Raw genomic sequence first — 20,295 nt, forward strand, 5'->3', positions numbered from 1 at the left:
GCCCGCCCCCCGCAGCTCCTCAGCCCCGTCCGTTTCGGAGAAGGCACCATTCTCCCCGTTCCCCCGCCAGGGCACTGATCCCCCACCCCCCCCACCCCCGCAGGGCAGCCCCTCGGGGCACCGACCCACCCGGGCGGAGCAGCCGCTGGGGCCCGGCGCTGCCCTGGGGCCGCCGCCCGCTCACGCCCGTCCCTCCCGCAGGCGGCGGGGGCCGGGCCGGGAGGGGCGGTGCTGGCAGGCGGGCCGCGACGAACCGAACCGAGCCGCGCCGAGCCCAGCCGTGCCGAGCCGAGCCGAGCCGAGCCGAGCCGAGCCGAGCCGAGCCGAGGCGATCAGGTCCGCGGCGGCGGCAGCAGCGGCGGCGGCGGACGGGCGGCCCGCAGGATGTCGCCGCTCCGCGTCTGCATCGTCGGCTCGGGGAACTGGTGAGTGCCGCAGCGCGGGGGGGGCACCCTCCGTCCCCCCCGCCTCCCCCCCGCCCTCCTCCCTTCCCCACTCCTCCCTTTTCCTTCCCATTTCTGTCCTTTTTTTCTCCCCTGTTTCCCTTCCTTGTTTTCTTCCTCCCCCCACGCCGGCACCGCCGGGCCGGCTCCCCCCGCCGGGGGCTTCGCAACAGGTCCGGGCCGGCGGAGGGTCTCCATGGTCCTGAAGCCGCCTCCCGGGCCCCGCTCTCGTCCCGCCTCAGCCGGGCGGACCCCCTGGGCAGGGAGCCTCCTCCCCGAGAGCTGCACCAGCCGGTGGCAGTGGAAGGGCGTCGGGCTCCTGCGGCGTGGGGTCTGCCAGGCACCTGGAGCCTGGGGACGGGAGAGCCCTGCCTCCCCGCGGTGCCGGCCTGTGGCAGGGCCCGGGCGGCTCGGATGTAAGCGCCGAGGGGTGAGGAGAGCAGGGATGCTGTTTGTCTCCCTTTGAGGAGAGCAGGGATGCCCTTTGTCTCCCTTTGAGGAGAGCAGGGATCCTCTTTGTATCCCTTTGAAGGACCCAGGCTTCATTTAAAGCCACGACTTATTGGCACCTTTCGCTTCCATCCTGCTCCGCATGTTGTTTTACATCTTGGTGCAGACACAGCCTTGTGTTCAGGTCCCCCGTTTATCTTTATTCCCATTGATAAGAATATGTTTGCTGCGGCTCAGTCCTTTCTAGCCCGGACAAAAGCACGGCTCTCCAGAGCTCCTTGGGTCTGCCAGACCCCACTGAAGTCAGTAAACCTTATCTCACTGGACTTTGCATTTTACTTTTCTTACGGTTTCTGTAAGCTGAGCGCAAACAAACAGACCAACATGTGTGTGCGTGCGCTTGGGATTAGCAAACCCGGCCTCCAGGTAGTTCTGTGGGTTTCTTTTGTACAAGGAGGGCAAGCTCCTTAAGATTTTTAAAATATCTGACAGCTAAGTGGAAGCAAATGCCAAAAAAAATCAATAGGTGAGGGAGTGGTTGCTTGCCAGCTGCTGAGAGCACAGCGTAGTTAAAGCACGGCTCGTTGCCTTCCTGCCTTGCAAAACCAGTCCACTGCTTTCTGAGCCCCGCATGCATGCTCCTTCCAGCTCGCAGGCTCGTTGTGCATGGCCTCGCTCAGGTACAGCCTTTCACATGTAACTGCACAGCTACATCTTCTTTGGGAACTCATCGTCACGCCTCTGGCTTTCTCTGGCCCTGACGGAGGCAGTCCTGCCCCATCATTTCTGCACCAGCGTTTCCCCGACTGCTGCTCCCACTCTGTCATTCCAGCGCTTGCACCCCTCCCCTGCCGCCCTCTTCTCCCTCACCTTAACCACAGGCGCCCAAGCCCGTGCAGGCAGCTCGTTGTCACTTCCAAGCCCCTCAGCAGCCGCGGCTGCGGGTCTGGGAGTCAGCGTTTACCTTTGGTCAGCCCCCAGCGACAGCCTTCATCATGCCCTTGCTGCATCCTCAGGCAAGCACCTCCTGCCTTTCCCGGGCTGTCCCCTTGCCATAAGACATTCTCCAAAGCCACGTGGTTGTCTTCCTTCAGATCCGTACTCGAGAAAGTTCTCTTTTTTTTCACATGTACCCACGAACTTTGAAAGAGTTACGCCACAGATGCAGAGACCCCAGCTCATTCGATACTGCCCACCTCCCCGTACTGCCTGGGTCCATCTGTTGCTTCCTACCATATACATAGACTGGAAAATCTTTGGGGAGGAGGTGAACATTGTGCTCCGATGCTTAAATCACACCTACTCATAGCCTCTGTGGCAGAACAGGTTGTCTTAGCACAACATAGAAATATAACGTTTATCTTCGGCAGACGTTTTTTTCTTGTGCTCCTCCTGAATATTTGGGTGACAGTTCAGATCACCGCGCTTGAGTCTTTCCTGCAGCTCAGAAATGTGGTTGGCACGTGACGCAGCGTGTTGCAATAGCCCACATCAGCTGCAGAAGTTCAGCAGGTCACAGGGACCTACTCAGTCAACACTGCCAGGAGACTCATGAGCGAAGTAAGCGCTGCAGCACATTTTGCCGTTGCCAGCCAGGTGCAGGAGGGTTTGTGTTTACGTTAGTCATGGTTCAGTTATCTGTTTTTAAAAATAGAGATTTCGTTCACTGCCTGGCCCTTCAGAATCCAAAAGCTCTCCTGGTCGTCTTAGATTCATTTGGACTGCAGAGTCCTCAGCGAAGATCCAGCTTGAACTAGGTTCTTGTCTTCAACGTGGACAGATGGCCAGGCTTTTTACGGAGGTGCATGGAAGGAAAACAAGAGCCAGTGGTCATAAATTGAACTAGAGGAGGTTCCGACTCAATATATAAAGAGAGGAGAAAAAAAAAAACCCTGTGAGAATAATAGAGCATTGGGGCGGGTTGCCCAGAGAGGAGGTGGTCCTTGGGGAGTTTTCAAGACTTGACTGAACAAAGCCCTGAGCCACCCATCCGAACGCAGTGTTGTTCCCACTTGGGAGACCTCTCATGGTCCCTTCCAACCTGAGCAATACTAAAATTTTAAAAATTTGAGGTGGTTGGCTAGGAAAGAGACTGGAGGAAGACGTGATCATCTTCAAGCATCTAAAGGAGAAAAACAGTATTCCACCCTTCTAGAATAGAAATGGGCTTAAACTGCAGTAAGAGAGGCTTAGGTTAAACGTGAGGATGATCTTTCTAAATCTAAGGGTAGCAAAGTCCTGGGATGGGCTGGTTGGGGAAGGGAAGAGCCCTGCAACCGCTGAGGTCTCCTCAGAAAAACTATTAGGAATGGCATGAGTATATTTGGCTGCCCTTTGTGCAGGGAAGGGACTGGCTGCTTCACGGGGTCCGTTAAGCTCTATTTTTCACCAGATCTGGTGTATGCCACAAGCACTTTCATATTCACATATGTAAATAATGGGTCTTGTTTGAGTTATTCTACATCAAAGCTTTCTCATTATACTGATAGGAAATCTCCAGATAAAAGCTTTCTTTTTCTTAGCAATATATAAATCACTTTCAACGTTAATTAACATAATCGGGGAAAAAACCTGATTGGCAGTTTTCACTTACTTTTAAAAATTATCTAAGTGGAGCTCTCTGCCTTCTTTTAATCTTCCCTAGATGGAGTTGTGAAGAAAATAAAACCATGGCAAAGCCTTTCTATGTCAGCGTCCTTGGTTTTGTTTGCCTAAGCAGTCCTCTTCTGCCAAGCCTGTGTAGGCTACCAAACACCGCCTTCACAGACAAAGCAGTTCTTCTTCCCAAGGCTGGTCAGCAGTGACCGAGTTTTAAATGGACCAAGTAAAACAGAGCATCAGGTTGTGCCTCCGATCAGGGTCTCCAGCACAACCTGGACAACGAATTTAGACCTCAGGTTCATCCATAAAAATAACTTCTCTTCTTCACCCACATTTCTTGTGCTGAGAATTCACAATTCACCCTCAGCTCAGGCCTTGGTTGTGCCCTCTGTTGATAGCAGGGCAAGAGAGCCAGACTGTAAGTCATTTTAAAGATAATACTTCTCTTACAGTGAAGGTTCACCCCTAAAACATTCCCCTACGTATTTTAAAGGACCAAACCCAGTCATCCCTTTTTAGAAAGAAAGCATTGCAGCAGCTCGGGATAGAGTATATAGTCAAAACTGGGCAAAGTGAAACCTGCTCTCAGTAGGATTTCTTTATCGTTAAAGATTAAGATGAAGCCCTTATTCTTTTATTACTTATTGAGCAATTCAGCCTTGTGCAAACCTGTTACATCAAAAATATGGTTGAGCCAAGGAGAGCCAGTTACAGCGTGGTTTCCCTTTGAACCGTCGACAGCAGAGACCTACCTGGACTTTGTCTTGGATATACTTGAGAACTTTATCAGTTCCAGAAAACACACCACGGCTCAATCCTCCTCATGCTCCTCCCTGCAGGTGTGTTACAAGTGGGTCAGAGGACAAGAGCGTTGCAACGGGAGCTCCTCTTTCCGTTGTGTCAGTCAAATAGCCCGTACTTGAAAGATTAAAGTAGCATTAAAATGGAAAGAGGGGAGAGAGGAGTAAAAAGAGTCACCCCTCCTCCCCATGTAATTGAAAGGGCATTAAGCAATGCCTTCAATATTTTCTGCAGGGTTTTTAATTCCCTCTTGCCAAGAAAATAAGTGAATGTTTGCAAGGCTGCGGTGGTGGATGAGGAAATAAAATTATTGTTTAAACCGAGATTAAAAAATGATGAGCATGACTGAAGAAGAGTAAACCGAATAATTATAATACCCTTGGCTGCAAGTATTACAGATCCTGTTACAGTGATAATTAGAACAATAAATAAAGAGAAACCATCAGGTTGAAGATTCGGGGTTTTTTTTTTTTTTAAGAAAAGAACCATTTCTGAGGATTTAGCTCTTACATAAAATCTTTATTGCAACTGTGTGGTTACTGGTAGGAAAGATGGGATGCATCTGTTTTAGATGAGGTGCACAAAGGCTGTGACGGCAAGATCACTCAGCAGTGCTTTGCTACCTGGATTGTTTTACATTTGTTGGTCTTGAGAAAAAAAAAACCCAATTATCCGAGGAGCAAGAGAGATTTTAATTCCAGATACTGTATTTTTAGTGCTGTTGATGGTAGATCACATTCCCACTCTATAGTCCTTGATATGACTTCAGATCCTTTATTACAGTTATGTTTTCTCTGGTTCTACTTTCTGTGTTTTTAAACTGAGGGGGTTTTGATGGAAGGTAGTGGATAAAGCTTTCTGATAAATGTAGCAAGCACCCAAACAGCTTTATAGCACAGGCCTTTTATGAGTTATTACGTTCAAAGTAATTTGTGTTTCCAATTCACAATAAAACTATTTGTTTCCTATTAGCTATCTCAATTTTTTTCTTTTTGAAGGGGATCAGCCATAGCAAGAATCATTGGCCAAAATGTCCAGAAGTCCAACAGATTTGATCCTACTGTCAAGATGTGGGTATTTGAAGAGATCATCAATGGAAGAAAACTCTCAGAAATAATCAACCAGGAACATGAAAATGTTAAATATCTGCCTGGATACAAGATACCCAAAAATGTGGTAAGTTGGAAAAAAAAAGATCACTGAAATATTGTTATTTTTTATAAGGGAGGCAACACCTGGCAAAATTAAAACTAGGAAGTAATTCACTGCTTCATTCTGGTTTGCCGCCTAACTCACTCCAATATTTTAAGTACACTGGAATATAAGTCACTTCTGTGACTTCTGCTTGTCTTGTATGTCACACGCACCTTCAAACAGCCAGCCGTGCCGGGTGCTGGTAACGCGCCCTCCTCCTCTCCGGCAGAAATCAGCATAACTGATTATGCCATAGAAATGGCAGGCAGAGATCTGTCTACACGGAGCTGAGATATTTCAAACCCACAGCATCTTCTGGAAAAAAGGGAAAGTTACTGCTCTCCCTTCTAAAAAAGAAATCAACAGCACAGCTAACAGCTGTGGCTTACAAGAAGATGAATGAGCTATCGGCTCATGGGTGCTTTCAGGATAGCAACACACTGCTATAATTAATAATGCTGTAAATTCCGCCAAAAATATGAATTTCATGAACATTTACAATACCAAATTTGCATCTCTACTTAAACTAACCAGCTTAGATAATTTATTGCTACTGAGGCAAGCAAGGTGAGGGTTTCTAGCTGTTCAAGATTTTGCCAAATGCCACTGTTGTGTGAATTAAAGAAAGTAGCACCGCATTTCTGGAACAGTTGCAGTTGTAAAAGGAAGTTACGATGCTGCACATGGTGGGTCTCCTTGCTTGGAGAGTGGTTATATTTAGTACTCCATTTAGTGCTGCGACTGCATATTTGCACTCCCGTGGTTTGAACTTGGCACACAGTTCTCCTGGGTTAGAATTGACTTGTCACTGTTGTTTTTACGACTCTCTAGCAGATCAACAGGCTTGTCACCATCACTTGAGATCAGCCTCATCCTGTCTGTAGCAAAGTCTGAGGCTTTACCAGCAGAAATCAGCTGGTTGCAGTAAAGCCCGTGGGGACCCTCACATCTTCACATCTCTGACTGAGGAAAAAAAAAAACAAACCAAAAACAACCCCTCATTTTTTCCTTGTGTTGCTCTGCGACATTTTGGAGAGACGGGAGCACTGTCTGTACGGCGCTGCCAGCCACTGCCCCGCTCCCGCTTCGCCGTTTTTCCGGAGAAGCAGCCTTGCTGGCAGCTGTTCTAGTTCTCCCGCCAGGAATCCTGCTTGCTCTAAGGCCGTGTGCTCCAAGGCTGCATCCAAGGGCAGTGTTTGCTCTGACTGTAGACTGCTTGTGATGGCAGGTTCAACTTCACCTGCCGTTGTCTCTGTAGCCGGGCTTGAATTGGTGTTCTGAGTAATGCCAGCATTTGGAGGAAGATACAGCTTGGTAGTTATTAAGCATGTTGTACAGGTTTTTGTAACTATTGGTCAAGTTACTATATATTTAAAACAAAGACACATGCCCCCCAAAGGTGATGATAATCTCTGCCTTTTGATATAGCTTATTCCTGAGTAACTCTCAGCTGGTGCCCTGTGGAAACTAAAAACTGCCAGAAGAGGCTCTGTCTCGCCACCCTGGTTTGCCCCATGCTCCCCGGTGCTACCACTCATTCCAGAAGAACCATATAGGGTTGCTCAGTATCTTCAGGAACCACCTGAAGAAGCTGAACCAGCAAAGGGGCTTCCCAGGACAGTGCAAGTTTAGAAAGAATATTGTGTTCCCCACATTATTCACACAGGGCTGGGATGGCAGGCAAGTTAAAAATAAAATAAAAAATCCAAACGTAAAAAAAGTTAGGCTGCTTTGGATATTTCAGAAGAGAGCTGCAGTTGCCCCCATGAAGAGCTAGCAGCCACACAACATTGCCGGTTAAAATTAAGGACATTTGCAACGCATCTGCAATGGCTTCGTCAGGTTGGTATCTTGCAAGGTGTGAGGATTCCTACCCGGGGCTCATTTCAGTTGTCACTCTTGTCCCAGGTGGCTGTACCGGACGTGGTCGAAGCAACAAACGGGGCAGATATTTTAATGTTTGTTCTGCCACATCAATTCGTTGGACGAATCTGCGAGCAGATCGCAGGCCAGATAAAACCTGGGACATTCGGGATTTCACTGATCAAGGTAAGTTGTCATCTCCACAAGACTCAATCTGTAGGGAGTAAATAAATATCTTTAACGTCAGGGTAGGAGCTTCAGTCCTCAGCTGCATGCTCTGCATAAACAGAAACATTTCTTTCTGCACGAGTTAAAACTTAGCCAGCCTCTGCCAGCCCTTCTGCTGCTCACATGGCCACAGAGAGGAAAGGATGGGGCAACCCAGCCGGGCTAAGAGTAACCATCTTTGCCAGCCATCTTTAGCCTGGATCGGTTCCCACTTGGACCAGCACGGGGGTGAAAATGGGCAGAGAGAGAGAAGGCTGCATAAGCTGGTGCTGCTGCCAGAAAAAATACTCATCAGACTGCAGCCTCAATTAACACTTAACTGGAAAGAGCTCTGGGTCGAAGTACCTCTTCCAAGTACATGCTAAAGCGGTACTTGGCAGCATTAAAACGGCACAACACTAACAGTTTTGCAGAACTGAAGCAATTTCAATCTGGCATGAACTGAGGAATCTCCTTTTAAGGTTAGAGGTACCAGATTATCACAATCTTAAAAAGAATTAATACTATAAGAGAATCTCAAACTAAAAGCCAGAGGCAAAGCATAGGAATATAGTCTGCTGCTTCTTCTATTGCTTCCATTACAGGAAATATCCAATTTAAAATTGTAATGAAAGAAATGTAATTCAACTTTGCAGACTGCAATACCAGCTATTCCCCCTTTTTTTTTCCTGTAGAAACTGCCTCACAAGCAGCAGTACATAGAGAAGAGGAGGGTGGGAGAGGAGGGAAATTCCTGCAAATTTACCTCTTTCTTTAGCTTAAACCCCCCCCCCGAGACAGTTCAGTACACTCCTTAATACCAGCAAAGCACTCAGATTAATACGTAGATCTTGAAAAAAAGCCACTGCTTGTAGGCTTAATTTAAAAGTCTGGTTCTGTACTACAGGAGTTTAACACAAAGGAAAAACACAGCACCAAAGAAAGCCTCAGGACAGCAGCACTGGATGTGAGGCCTCTTGCAGGGTTACCTTGACGGTCGCTACCTTCTCCCTGAACTTGCCTTGAATTTGCAGTTATCAAAGTACAAACCCAGAGCATTTGTATTAATGGCTAATGCTAGTGACTATAAGACCCAAATCCTTCCAATTAAAACAGGAGGGCTGCAGGCAACAGGACACCTGCTTTACCGGTGTTCTGCTGCTGTCATTTTCCTATTCCAATAACCTGGCTTTGACCATTGTCTTTTATTCAGGGGATCGATGGGAGTCCTGACGGCCTGAAGCTCATATCTGACCTCATTCGAGAGAAACTGAAAATAGAAATCAGTGTGCTTATGGGGGCCAACATAGCCAAAGAAGTGGCTGATGAGCAGTTCTGTGAAACCACCATTGGTAACTATTGCAAAGAGCAAATGGGAGCCGCTGGCTGTGGTTTGATGTCGCCTGTGGCTGGGCAACAGGGTCGCCTCTGGAGGTGGCGGGGGGGCAATGGGTCCGGTGTGGTTCCCGAGCGGTGCGGCGGGTGCGGTGCCCGCTGAGCTCCTTCAGGGAGGCAGCGTGGATTCCAGGGAGTTCGGTGCTGGCAGGATCAGATCCAAACTGACAGCACGTTTTTGTGCTGAGGGCTAATTTAATCCATTAAAAAGTTGCAGCTTAATCCTGTTTCTGTAGGTGCTGGCAAGAGCCACCTTCTGTGTCTGTACTCAGTGTTGAGCTGTACATCGGCAGCTGATACACTATGCAGTCTAGATAGAGAAGTGCAATCAGAAGCTCATATGTGCTCATGCTCCCTGAGGTGTATTTCTGCATCTTCAAATGTCTTTGTTTTTTAAAAAAAAAAAAAAAAAAAACAAAAGCCCAAGGTACAACAAAAAAAATCCCCAGTAACATTGTGTTCCTCCCATTCAGACTGCTTGCCAAGATGTAGCCTCAGATCCTCCCAGAACGGGGTCTGACCTGACTTGGAAAGTTCATCCAGTAGTTTTTAAAACCCATTGGTTTTTAAAGTCAGCAGAAATTAAAGTTACAGCCTTCCATAGCTAGGGAAGTAAAAAAATAAATCATCATGGCACTACTGTTCCTTTGCCTTGCAAAGTTTACAGTAATACTGCAAACCATACCAGCTGGGTGTTTGTTGCTGGCAGAGTGAGTAGGCACGACTAGGACTAGACACGATAAGGAGACTTGAGCAATATTCATTTGGGGGGGGCGCGGGGGCGAGTTTAACTTCTGCTGGCCCAGTTTGAAGCCACGCTGTGATGATGACTCTGCAAAGAGCTTTGTCCCTTGCTTTTGTCCTTGTGGAAAGCCAGATAGCCCAGAAACTGGCACCTCAAGGAGACTGGGTATCCCCCAACATCAATTATTGCAAAGGACGAGAAGCAAACCCAAAGTTTCTCATGAGATGGGGCAGAAACCCTACAGCTACCAGAGTGCTATTGCCCAGGCTCTTTAATAGTCAAAAACACCGAGTGCCCAGAACTCCTCCAGGAGCAAGAGCTGGAAAATGCTACAGCTCCTCACCGCTGAGCTCTCCCTGAAGGAAACCGCATTGCCCGATCTAAAACTGAAGTGAAACTCCATTCAGAAGTCTTTGCCCAGCTGGCTACCCTTCCTCTCAATACCTGGGGCGAGCGCTGTAATGGCACGATACGGGACCTCTGTAGAATTGGTAGCAAAAATGTTCAAGCAGTGCCAACGTTCAGCTTCATCATCTGTGGATCTTCCTGTACCCGGGAATTAATTGGGCATTAATCATTTGCACCCCATAATAATACTTAGCAATTATACCAGTTTACATTTTTAAAGCAGCAGTTATACCCTTGTGCTGTACAAAGCGATTTGCAAATATTATTTTTTGCAAGGTTTATGGTTATACAAGCTTCTCAGGCAGAAAGCTGCATTAGGCGCTATCTACTTTTAAGCTCTTGGAAGTGTTATTAAGCGATGCTTGGTCAATGTCCTGGGACTTTCATACATTTAACGCTGGCTTCCAGCAGCAGGAACTGCTGTCACACAAATCTCTCGTTTAGCAACGCCCAGTTATTGGGACCACAAAACCTAAAGTGCTCCCTGGGACCTTATTTCAGGTTTCGGTTAATTGGGTGTACTCTGAACCGTTGCAAAAGCGCTCTAACTTTCATCCTTCCTCCCCACAGGGTGCAAAAATGAAAAGCAAGGGGAGATCTTTAAAGAATTAATGCAGACCCCCAATTTCAGGATTACCGTGGTGCTTGACTCTGATACAGTGGAGATTTGTGGAGCCTTAAAAGTGAGTGATTTCAAACCAAAATGTTTTTATTAGGGCCAAATTCTACCCTCACCTGAGTCTTCTGTAAGCCACAGGGTCTAATGTGAGTCCTGCCACCGTAGAATGAGCGAGCGCAGACAAGATGTTCCTGTGCCAATTTTCCAATCTGTTAAAAAGGGAAAATTTACTTAAAAATGTAACTGCTGGCAAAGCATTTCAAAATAGTTGCATTTTTATCTTTATTTAACCATATGCACCTCTGCTTCTGAGGGCAGACTTTAGTCCACTGTATTTTCCTGTCTGCGTGTTATAAGCACAGGGAACAAAGACTCTTACTACACATAGTAGCTCCCACTAATAACTTATTTCCACGGTTCAAGTAGTAACCCGCTAGAAAGTTTGCGTCAGAAGCGATGCTCTGTGTCGGCAGCACGTCTGCGCGGCGTTCAGCGATGCCCACGGCGAGATCGCAGGCTGGATCAGAAGCGATACCAAAATCACCAAGTTTCCAGTGAGAGGGCACTTGAGTGAGATTCGGAGCTTGCTTCTAAATGTGCTGAAAGCGACCCCAGCCTGTGATCCTTTGTACTTTTTTATGCATTCAATCATTTGTACTTAATAATTCACCTTTCCTTGGAAGAGGGGGGATTACTGGCTAGGAAAGAATTGGTCCTGTTTACCCTTACATACAAAAAGAAAAGTTTCTTTACATAGAAAACCAAGTGCTCCCAGATTTTGCTTTCAGCCACAGACTGGAACCGCGGGCAGGCACAGAGGGGAGAGCGGTTGTTTCTGCTTTGTGGGAAATCTTTGCTGTTCTTGAAATCATTGCTTTGGCATTGCCTTTGCTAAAAAAAAAAGAAAATCTGCACTGGGGCGCGCGCGTGTCTGGAGCAAACACTTCAACAGCAGTACTAGGTGGCATATTACTCAAATACAGTGAACTACGCTTATTTGGGGACTTATTTAGGGGCTGGGAATTGGGAGGTGGGAAGGGAGGTGTGCAGGACAACGGTGAGGAGTTGTGAAGATATTTATGATCCTGAGAGATTTGTTTAGAGGTGTAGAAAAGGGCAATTCTACTGACCGTTTTTGCAGGGAAAACAAAAATTTGATCTGCTGCGGGATCAGTACATAGAACCCATGTCTGTTTAAATTTGAGACCCACAGAGAAAACCTGGAAAGGCACGACACCGTGTGGGATATTTTAAATAGTTAAACCAGAAAGGTCAGCGAGTCCCAACTTGGAACTAGCAGAAAACCAAAACATTAATTGCATACACGCTACGTGATTGCAATATTACCATATTAAATAAGCTGCTTTAGGTTTTGCCCGTGGGAATAACAGAGGATACTTTATAATAATCTTCTAGAAGCCCAGCTGCTTTTGTTCAACAGGAATTAGCTGTCTGCCTTCTTCGTAACATAAACTCATGGCCATCAGAAATTGAACCACCGTCTGGTGAACGGGGTGAAGACAGATTTGTAGGATTCTCTTAAAGCTGAGCGCAGGCTGATGAACCGGAGGTCTTGCCTGACCGTTTCCTTTCCTCCTCTGCATTTCACATTAAACTGTTTTTAGAACATCGTAGCAGTGGGAGCTGGGTTCTGCGATGGACTGGATTTCGGCGATAATACGAAGGCAGCAGTTATACGCTTGGGCCTTATGGAAATGGTGGCCTTTGCCAAGATGTTCTGCAGGGGACCGGTATCAATAGCCACTTTTCTGGAAAGCTGCGGGGTCGCTGATCTCATCACTACCTGCTACGGGGGACGCAACAGGAAAGTAGCAGAAGCCTTTGCTCGCACAGGAAAAGTAAGGAGGGTTTTGAAATATTTTACACTAATGCATGAAGAAATCCTTCTGTGTTTTAGAAAGGCATCATTAGCTGTTTACCTTCTTGATAACCGCTGGTATCGCAGCGGTATCCCCTCTGATCCAAGTAATAGTCTCCTCTCTTCTAGTCCATTGAGGAACTGGAAAACGAGATGCTGAACGGACAAAAGCTGCAAGGTCCTCAGACCTCAGCCGAAGTCTACAAGATTCTGAAACAGAAAAATATGCTTGATAAGTAAGTGCTTTGATTTAAAAAAAACCCAACTGAATCAACAACCAATTAGGAGTGATTCATAGCCTCCTTAACGGCACTAGTGTTTAATTATCTTGTTCATTTCTGCAACAACTGCTTTCTCCATCACCGTTAGAGCTCAGCTTCGCCTGACTCCGCATTGCCATGGTCAGTAGAACAGGATGAAGGCTGAACAGCCTTAGAAGACACAAGCCACAGACATATAGAAAACAAAAAACCAAAAAATAATCCAAGGGAGCTACCCAGACATCCCCGTCCCCCTAAATAGGATTAAAAGCCGTAACACGGCCTATGGGTCAAAGGGTTTCTTGTTCCCAGCGTATCACCGTGACGGCTTGCAGCAGCACTGCTCTTGGTGCAAACGTTAACGAGGTTATCTCAGTATAAAATTCAGGAGCGTACTCCTAAACAATAATTTTTTACACGCACTGAATAGCTAATACACGCCGATATCCATGCTTTAGTGCCACAGATAATGCTGAGCTAAAAAGTACTTCTAATTGTTTGGGACAATGTAAGATTATTTATAATTTGAAACCTTTGTCTCCGCTTACACAATAGAAAAGCTAAACTTCCCGCCGTCCCGTTCCCTCTTGAACACTAGCAGTACTGAGAGGTCAAACATCCCTAAATGAATACTTTGAAAAAAATCCTATTAAAATTAGAGCAGATACGGAAGATTCAAGTGGCATTATCTTTCAAAATGAGAAGGATAAAAGAAAAGCTCATTTTGACAGGACGTGAACTTTAAATCAAAACTTGATCTAATAAGTATCCTATAATTGCACGCACTTACACGCTCAGCTCCAAGTCATGCAGTGGACTCATTTTTTACCACGTAATGGCTAAGATGACAGCTTCCAGAAGGAAAAGAACCCTTTAAGCCAGGAAAAGGAAATCATTAGACATTTGCATTCATTTTAGTCTTTTAGGTACCAGTAATGAGTGCAAACAATATATGCATTTTTGCACACAGGACGAAAAAGAGGATATGCAATTCAAGATTTTTTGTAAATAAAAAAACACAGGATAGAAGTTTTGTCTCCAAAACAGCTCTTCTCTGCTGCCACCCCCACGAATTGTCCCTGGCTCCTCTTAATTGCCCTACGTAGTCTTCCAGTAAAGGCACCTCCAAGTTAGAATTATATTGTAAAGAGAGAGAAAAATTTTCCACTTTCCTTTTAATGTAACAAAAAAAAAAAAAAAAGAGATTGTTTTTTCTATTATAAATGGAATGGAAATGTTTATATAAACTTTAAAATCTATTTTCATTGCTACGCTCTTCTTTTAGGTTTCCATTATTTACAACCATCTACAAGATCTGCTACGAGGGTCAGTCGATCCAGGATTTCATCGCGTGCCTGCAGAACCACCCAGAGCACATTTAGAGATCCGCTCTCCGCGCCCGGTCACGTTCCCATCCTCCAGGACTCCGGGCCACTCCGCGGCAAATAAAGCAGAGAAAGGGGTTGTGTGACAACGCTTGCTGTAAAAGCGACAGAGAATGTATTTCAGTATCCTCGTTCCAGGGGTAAAAAAATCTGCCTTTAATTTCAACATTATACCCAAACGAATGTAAAATTTAACAGCGTTTGATTGGAGTTAGTAACGTGGGCATTTCCCTGGAGTTACTTTCTTGCTGACTGAAAACAGTTCCCCTTGTCATTTCCATAACAAGAGCTCAATCTATCTCACAGGAACCTCAACGTTTTGCCTAGTAATATTACTTACAGAACAGCCCAAGATGCAGGAAAATTGAAGAACTCATCCAAACAGAAAAATGATAGTTAAAAAAAAAAAAAAAAAAAGGTCTGACAGCAATAAGATGCAATCATGTGGGCAAATGTTGGGTTTCCGTAATTCCCCGCAAACACAAATAACCTTTTGTATTTTGTGACACTTAGTCCTTCCTTGGTTTTGTTTCCCAGTGTAAGCCTCTTTGGAAAAATAGGTACGTTTAGTGTGCTCAGACCGACGTGGATGTTCGGCAGATGGATCACGAAAACAGCTTTAGGGGCCGGGGGAAGGAGAAAGAAGGGGGTTGGGGAGCAGGGGCTGTTTGTTTCGAATTCAGGACCCTAGGAATCCTCAGCAGCGGTCTGACCTTCCTCAAAAAAAATTGGAATAACCAAATACATTTGTTAGTGTCAGGATTTGTCAGCAAGGCATAGTCGTTCATTGGTAGAAGCGGGGAGGGGAGAACTGGAGGTTGGCAAGGGGAGGTATGCGTAACTCGGCTTGCTGCTTGTGCAACCCTGTTGTTTTGAGGACGTAACCAGTAACAGCGAAAAACCCTCCGGGATACTTGACTTTTTCTACGTGCATGAAAATGACCGCTATAGACGCACAGAAATCCTATAAAATCGCATTTGAAACCGGGCTGCGTTTTAACTCCCCAGGGGAACTCCACCGGCCTGACCCCGGCGCAGCCCCCGCCTCCGTCCAGGCTGCGTGCGGACAAACGCCCCCAGCCCGCTGTAGCTTAAGCAACGCATCTTACGCTCCGGAAGAGAGAGATCTCGATCTACTTCTGAATTTTAAACACAAACTGGTTCATTTACCAGTTTTTATTTTGCTACCAATGGCGTTAATTTTAGAAACATAAGAGTTTTTAAACCTTAGAGCTGTACTTGGGTAACTTTACATACCTGATGTTTTTCAGAGCGAAAGCCATCTATGAAATGAAGAGTGGCACATTTTATAAGCTTTCATACCCTTTTGAGAGGCTCCTGTTTAGAGACAAGGCAAACAAAAAGGAAGAGTAACCTACTTTCGCTTTGCTTTATCCGATTTTTCCAAAATAGCAGAGAGGAAGGCAAGTGGGTTTTTTTAATCTCTTTATGTATCTGCTGACATACTGCTTAGGGGGAAAAAAAAAGTGCTAGATTATAAAGTCATCTCTACTCTGCATTTTAGAAGAATGTTGTTATGTCTTTCACATTTATCAGGGTAATATATCTATATAAAAATAAATGTATTGTAATTATAAATATATTGTAAAAATCTCAGTCTCACAGCTGGCAGAGCCGGCCCAGGTGCCCGAGGGAGCGGCCGCAGCGTCGCTGCCGGCACAGCTCCTCCAGCGCCGAGTCCGGTCGCAGCCCGCGGCTCTGCAGGGCACCGCCAACATTCCTCCAGCCGGAACGGGAATCACGTGGCCAAACCCTTTTCACAAAACAGGGAATTACAATCTTCCATTTCCAGTGGAAAAAGACTTAAATATCGCATCATTTCTTAAGTATCAAATACATGAGGATGGGGTAGAGAATTCAGGAACCTCCTTTCTTCACCGGCAGGCTGAACTTCCGAGAAGTCCCGTATGAGCCAATAATGACCTAGAACATTTTACGTTCAAAGTGAATCAAATAACAGTTTAATAAAGTGATCAATACGCAGACTTGGTGTAATTTCATTTTTCAAAATTCTCACAAAAGAAATGACTCTTGTACCGGTGGTCCCTTATTGTGCTTATTCTTGCAGTTAATTGTCAGCTCTCAAAGAAAAGGACAAGAAGAGTCAATTTTCTACAGACGTTTTATTGACGAACAATTTTTTCTTCTTTTGTACGACATACTTTCTTTACACAGCAAAATAAGGAAATTTTTACTCCATAAATAACAAAAACTAGCCCTTATATCTCAATCCAGTCAAAATTTATGTAAAATAGTTTGTTCTATATTTACATTCGGTACCAAAATAGGAAACGCCTGTTCAAGGTCAGCCAGTTCTCCCCAAAACGGTTGTTTTATCTCCAAGGTAAGCTTCACATTAACAAGGCAACATTTGCACTTTGGAAGTCGGTAGCGTAAGATCACGTTATTTAATACGAAGAGACCCAAACCCCGAAGAGCAATACGTGCGAGCAGGCACCCCGGCGTTCAGCCACGCAAATCGTGCCGGGGAAAGACACCTCCCTCTCTGCTCGAACATATTCAAGCAGAAACATTTGCGGGACAGGAAGATTTAAAAAACGACCGGCCCTTGTGAGGGATTGTGGGCACGTCTGCTCTTAAATGACAGCGGTCTTCCTCATTGACTAGCGCTCAGCAGAAAGAATGAGCTGCGTAGGACTGACAATTAACGGGGGTCAAAATTCTCTTTCGGTAATTAACCTGCACCCGGGGCCGTGACAGTCTCCCAAGACCTCAGCTCATTTCGAGAGGAACGAATTGCCTGCTTTGCGATGTCATTTCGCTCGCTGCATGCTCCAGCCGAGAGCTAGCCTTCCTCCTTCTAACTGTCTGAAACACCAGAAAAACGCGTTTCTGAAGAAGGACTTGTCTCGACTTCTAATTGAAATGTTACGGATTTGAACTGCTGGAGTAAAAAAAAGCCCGCAAGACTAATTTACGTCCATAAGCAAAACATGGAATGCGTCTAAAAATGTAAAACTGTGGACATTATCTACTGAAAACGTTTCTGCTACAGACAAGCGACCTCCTTTATCCCTTCGCACTACTTCCAGGGCTCCTGCTGCCCCGTCTCCTCCGGCGAAAACACAAAGGCTGATCTGGGCTACGTTTCAAAGCGTTCACAGGTCAGAGAGGCGATAGGACGGACGCGCCGCAACACGGGCAGGACGCCTACAGCACCTGCCTGCAAACTCCGTATTTACTGAAAACCGACTTTTACGGGGGAAACTACACGTCAGGCTACATAACTGGTTTAAGCTACAACTTCAGCTGCGTTCTACACTCAAAAATGGCTTATGCTTCCTACCGTATTTATTTTGCTCTTAAAAACCTGAGACATGTTTTTACTTAATTCATCTTAAGATGTGGAAGTTCACAGCAGGCCAGAAGCTTAACTCAAAGACAAACAGAGCTGAGGTAGTCAGTTGTACTGAACTATTCTTTTTGACAGTCACCAATTCATTCTCCCTTTAAACTGAACCCGACACATTTCTTGGCAGGTCCAACGCGGCTACAGCTGCTAACGCACTGACGGGACAGAAGGTGTTGGATTTTGCCCGCTAAAGTACCTCCCCCCTGCCCCGACTCCCCACAGTCACGTCCAGTTCTGCAGTTCACAGCCAGCTGAAGGGCTGCACGTCAAAGAAATGACGACTGAAATCTCAGATGATTAAGGCAGTCACAGTTTTACTTCACTGGGTTCACTGATGCAGCTACTCAGCAGGTACTGGTGAATCTGAGCGCAAGAGCTCCGACAGGCAGACAGATTTGTCCCTCTAGGTACAACGCACTACAGCCGCTTTCTTTAATGAACGCACACAATTCAGAAGTAGGTAAGCATCGACTTTTTAAGCCATCTTTCAGTTAATTCTCAGGAAGAGAGAATAAAAGAAGAAAAGCCCTCAAGGTAAACAACTGTGTAGAAGATAAAAATATTCCATTAAATACGACAAATTTCACACTTACACAGACGGGAGACCAGCATATCAAATACCGAGCACAATAAATTAACACCAGTAAAAAAGTTTAACAGTTATAAAGTTAACCAGAAAGTTCAGACAGTGCAAATATTTCACAGTAAGAAAAAATAACCAATAATTTCTTTTCAAGTATCAAAAGCACTGTTGTTGAGCGATACCATTTAAACTGTATTATTGCACAACAGACAAAGAAATACAATATCAACCTCCGGGACCTACGATGTATACTCAAACCTTTATGTCTTCAAGGAATCAATTTACACCCACTGTTGCTTGTGCATATTAAAATAATCAGTGTCCACTTATTAATCTGGGTGTTTCTTAATTCGAACTTGTACGCATTTAAAGCATTTGATTCCTAATTTGTATTGCTTCTCAGAAACACCTATTTAAGGCTAGCCTAGGCCTTGTATAATTCAAAGCAAGCTTCACCTGCAGTTAGGAAGGGGAACTAGCCCAGTGCAAGGTACTCTCTCAACTCTGACGCCTTCAGACAGTTGTAGGTTGCAGCTTACTCACCTCAGCAGTGTCGCAAGAGTTTCTTTAAATAAAAAGAAGTCCAGTAGGCACAAAGATTTTCTTACGATTACAATGGAAGTTCTATTATTAAACAAGTTTAATTGTAGCTAAATAAATTTTACTCCCTACCTCTTCCATCCCCCTACCTTTCATTTTAGAAAGGGATCTAGTCACTGACAACTCTAACATCACAGCACATTTAAGAAGCAGAGTAACATCATCTTTCTCCCTATATTTGCATTTTTTAGTGCACTGGGCACATCTGCTCCCGCAAGTTTAACACTTTTCCAAGAATGAAAACTATCCTGACAGGACAGACAGCGGACTGGATCGCGTAAGAGTTTCTTTTACTCCGAACAGGATTATCTGTTACACATTATAGAGTCAGAAACAAATAAAAACAGCCTTACAAGTGTCCTATAGAGCGGCTGTCCTTAGCTAGACAGATTTTGCTCATTTCCTTCCTCTTACGTATGTTGTCCATCAAGCGACTGATTTTGTACCAAGGTGTGCCCTCGTGTGGTTCGAAGTGTCTTATTCTCAACTTATTACAAATACTCAAATAAACCATAGTATTTATATGCCCAAGAAAAGGGGGGGGAGATAAAAAAGACGGATCAGACTTTTCTTTACACATTCAATACAGTTTTTGGTCTAGAGAAGTCAATATGGTCCTGTAAGATTATAGCTGCCATCGCTACTGGCTTGCCCTTCAACAAAAAGCGAGAATTGCTGCATTTACGATCATACTATTGAAAAAATAATAATGCCATTATTTAAGAAATAAACCAACAAAATTAAAAATAATCAGAAATCCTATCCCAATTTTACAGGCTGGGTGTCAGTACTGAAATGCATTTGCCTAGCAAATTACTCTGAGAATATTCAAGCATTTGATGTATTAAATTTCACAGTAGAACTGGCACATGCTAAATGAGAATGGGATTTCTAGACAGTTGTCTTGGTTACCAGTCTGAAATTCCACTTTGTGCATGTAGGAAGGTTTAAGTGAACCCCAAGAATTAGCCGCTTTACTGCAAACTAGGAGGAATTCTGAGAAGCCTCAAAGCTGCAGAATCCAGTTGTGGAGACAATTGCCAACCACTGGTCTATCCCATTAAATTAGTTCTTCCCCCCATAAATTGTAAGAATTGACAAAACAAACAAACAAACAAACAAAATTCCCACACCTGTTTAAGCCTGGGTTATTAGCAGTGATGACAACTGATTTTTGCATGGCTTTTGACTAAACCACTGAGGTATATCTCCAGTTTGAGGATGCTTTGCTACCAGTCACACAGAGGACATAACAAAAAAACTAACCCTCAGTTCTATTACAGAAGAGGTCTCATTTCAAATCTTGACCGAGTTGCCAGGTAGTCTAACACAGTTGGCATAGCGGATCTTGTTACTGCGTCAAAAAATCAAAGGTTGCAATTCAGGAAAATACTGGCACTTATTGAGATGACACGGTAAATTTTCCTCCTCTCAAACTCTGGCTGCTTTTGTCAGTACGTCCCTGACT

At 45.1% G+C, this 20,295-nt stretch overlaps 1 protein-coding gene and 1 long non-coding RNA gene across 2 annotated transcripts; one reads left to right on the forward strand and one right to left on the reverse strand.

Moving 5' to 3' along the window:
* Positions 1–254: 254 nt before the first annotated feature.
* LOC104018741 (glycerol-3-phosphate dehydrogenase [NAD(+)], cytoplasmic) lies at positions 255–16,254 on the forward strand. Its single transcript, XM_087730334.1, has 8 exons — positions 255–425; positions 5,294–5,471; positions 7,398–7,538; positions 8,773–8,911; positions 10,678–10,790; positions 12,352–12,585; positions 12,735–12,841; positions 14,151–16,254. Exons 1-8 carry the CDS (start codon positions 385–387, stop codon positions 14,245–14,247), a joined length of 1,050 nt encoding a protein of 349 aa, XP_087586460.1. The 5' UTR covers positions 255–384; the 3' UTR covers positions 14,248–16,254.
* On the reverse strand, positions 7,456–12,803 carry LOC148052376 (uncharacterized). The gene is made up of 4 exons (XR_015698564.1): positions 12,667–12,803; positions 10,843–10,935; positions 10,144–10,245; positions 7,456–7,566 (listed from the first exon to the last, which is right to left on the reverse strand). It is a non-coding gene; the product is annotated as an uncharacterized LOC148052376 (long non-coding RNA).
* Positions 16,255–20,295: the final 4,041 nt, after the last annotated feature.

This window comes from Nipponia nippon, unplaced genomic scaffold (genome assembly GCF_047370975.1).
Source record: "Nipponia nippon isolate SJK-2023a ecotype South Korea unplaced genomic scaffold, ASM4737097v1 scaffold_5, whole genome shotgun sequence".
NCBI lineage: Eukaryota > Metazoa > Chordata > Aves > Pelecaniformes > Threskiornithidae > Nipponia > Nipponia nippon.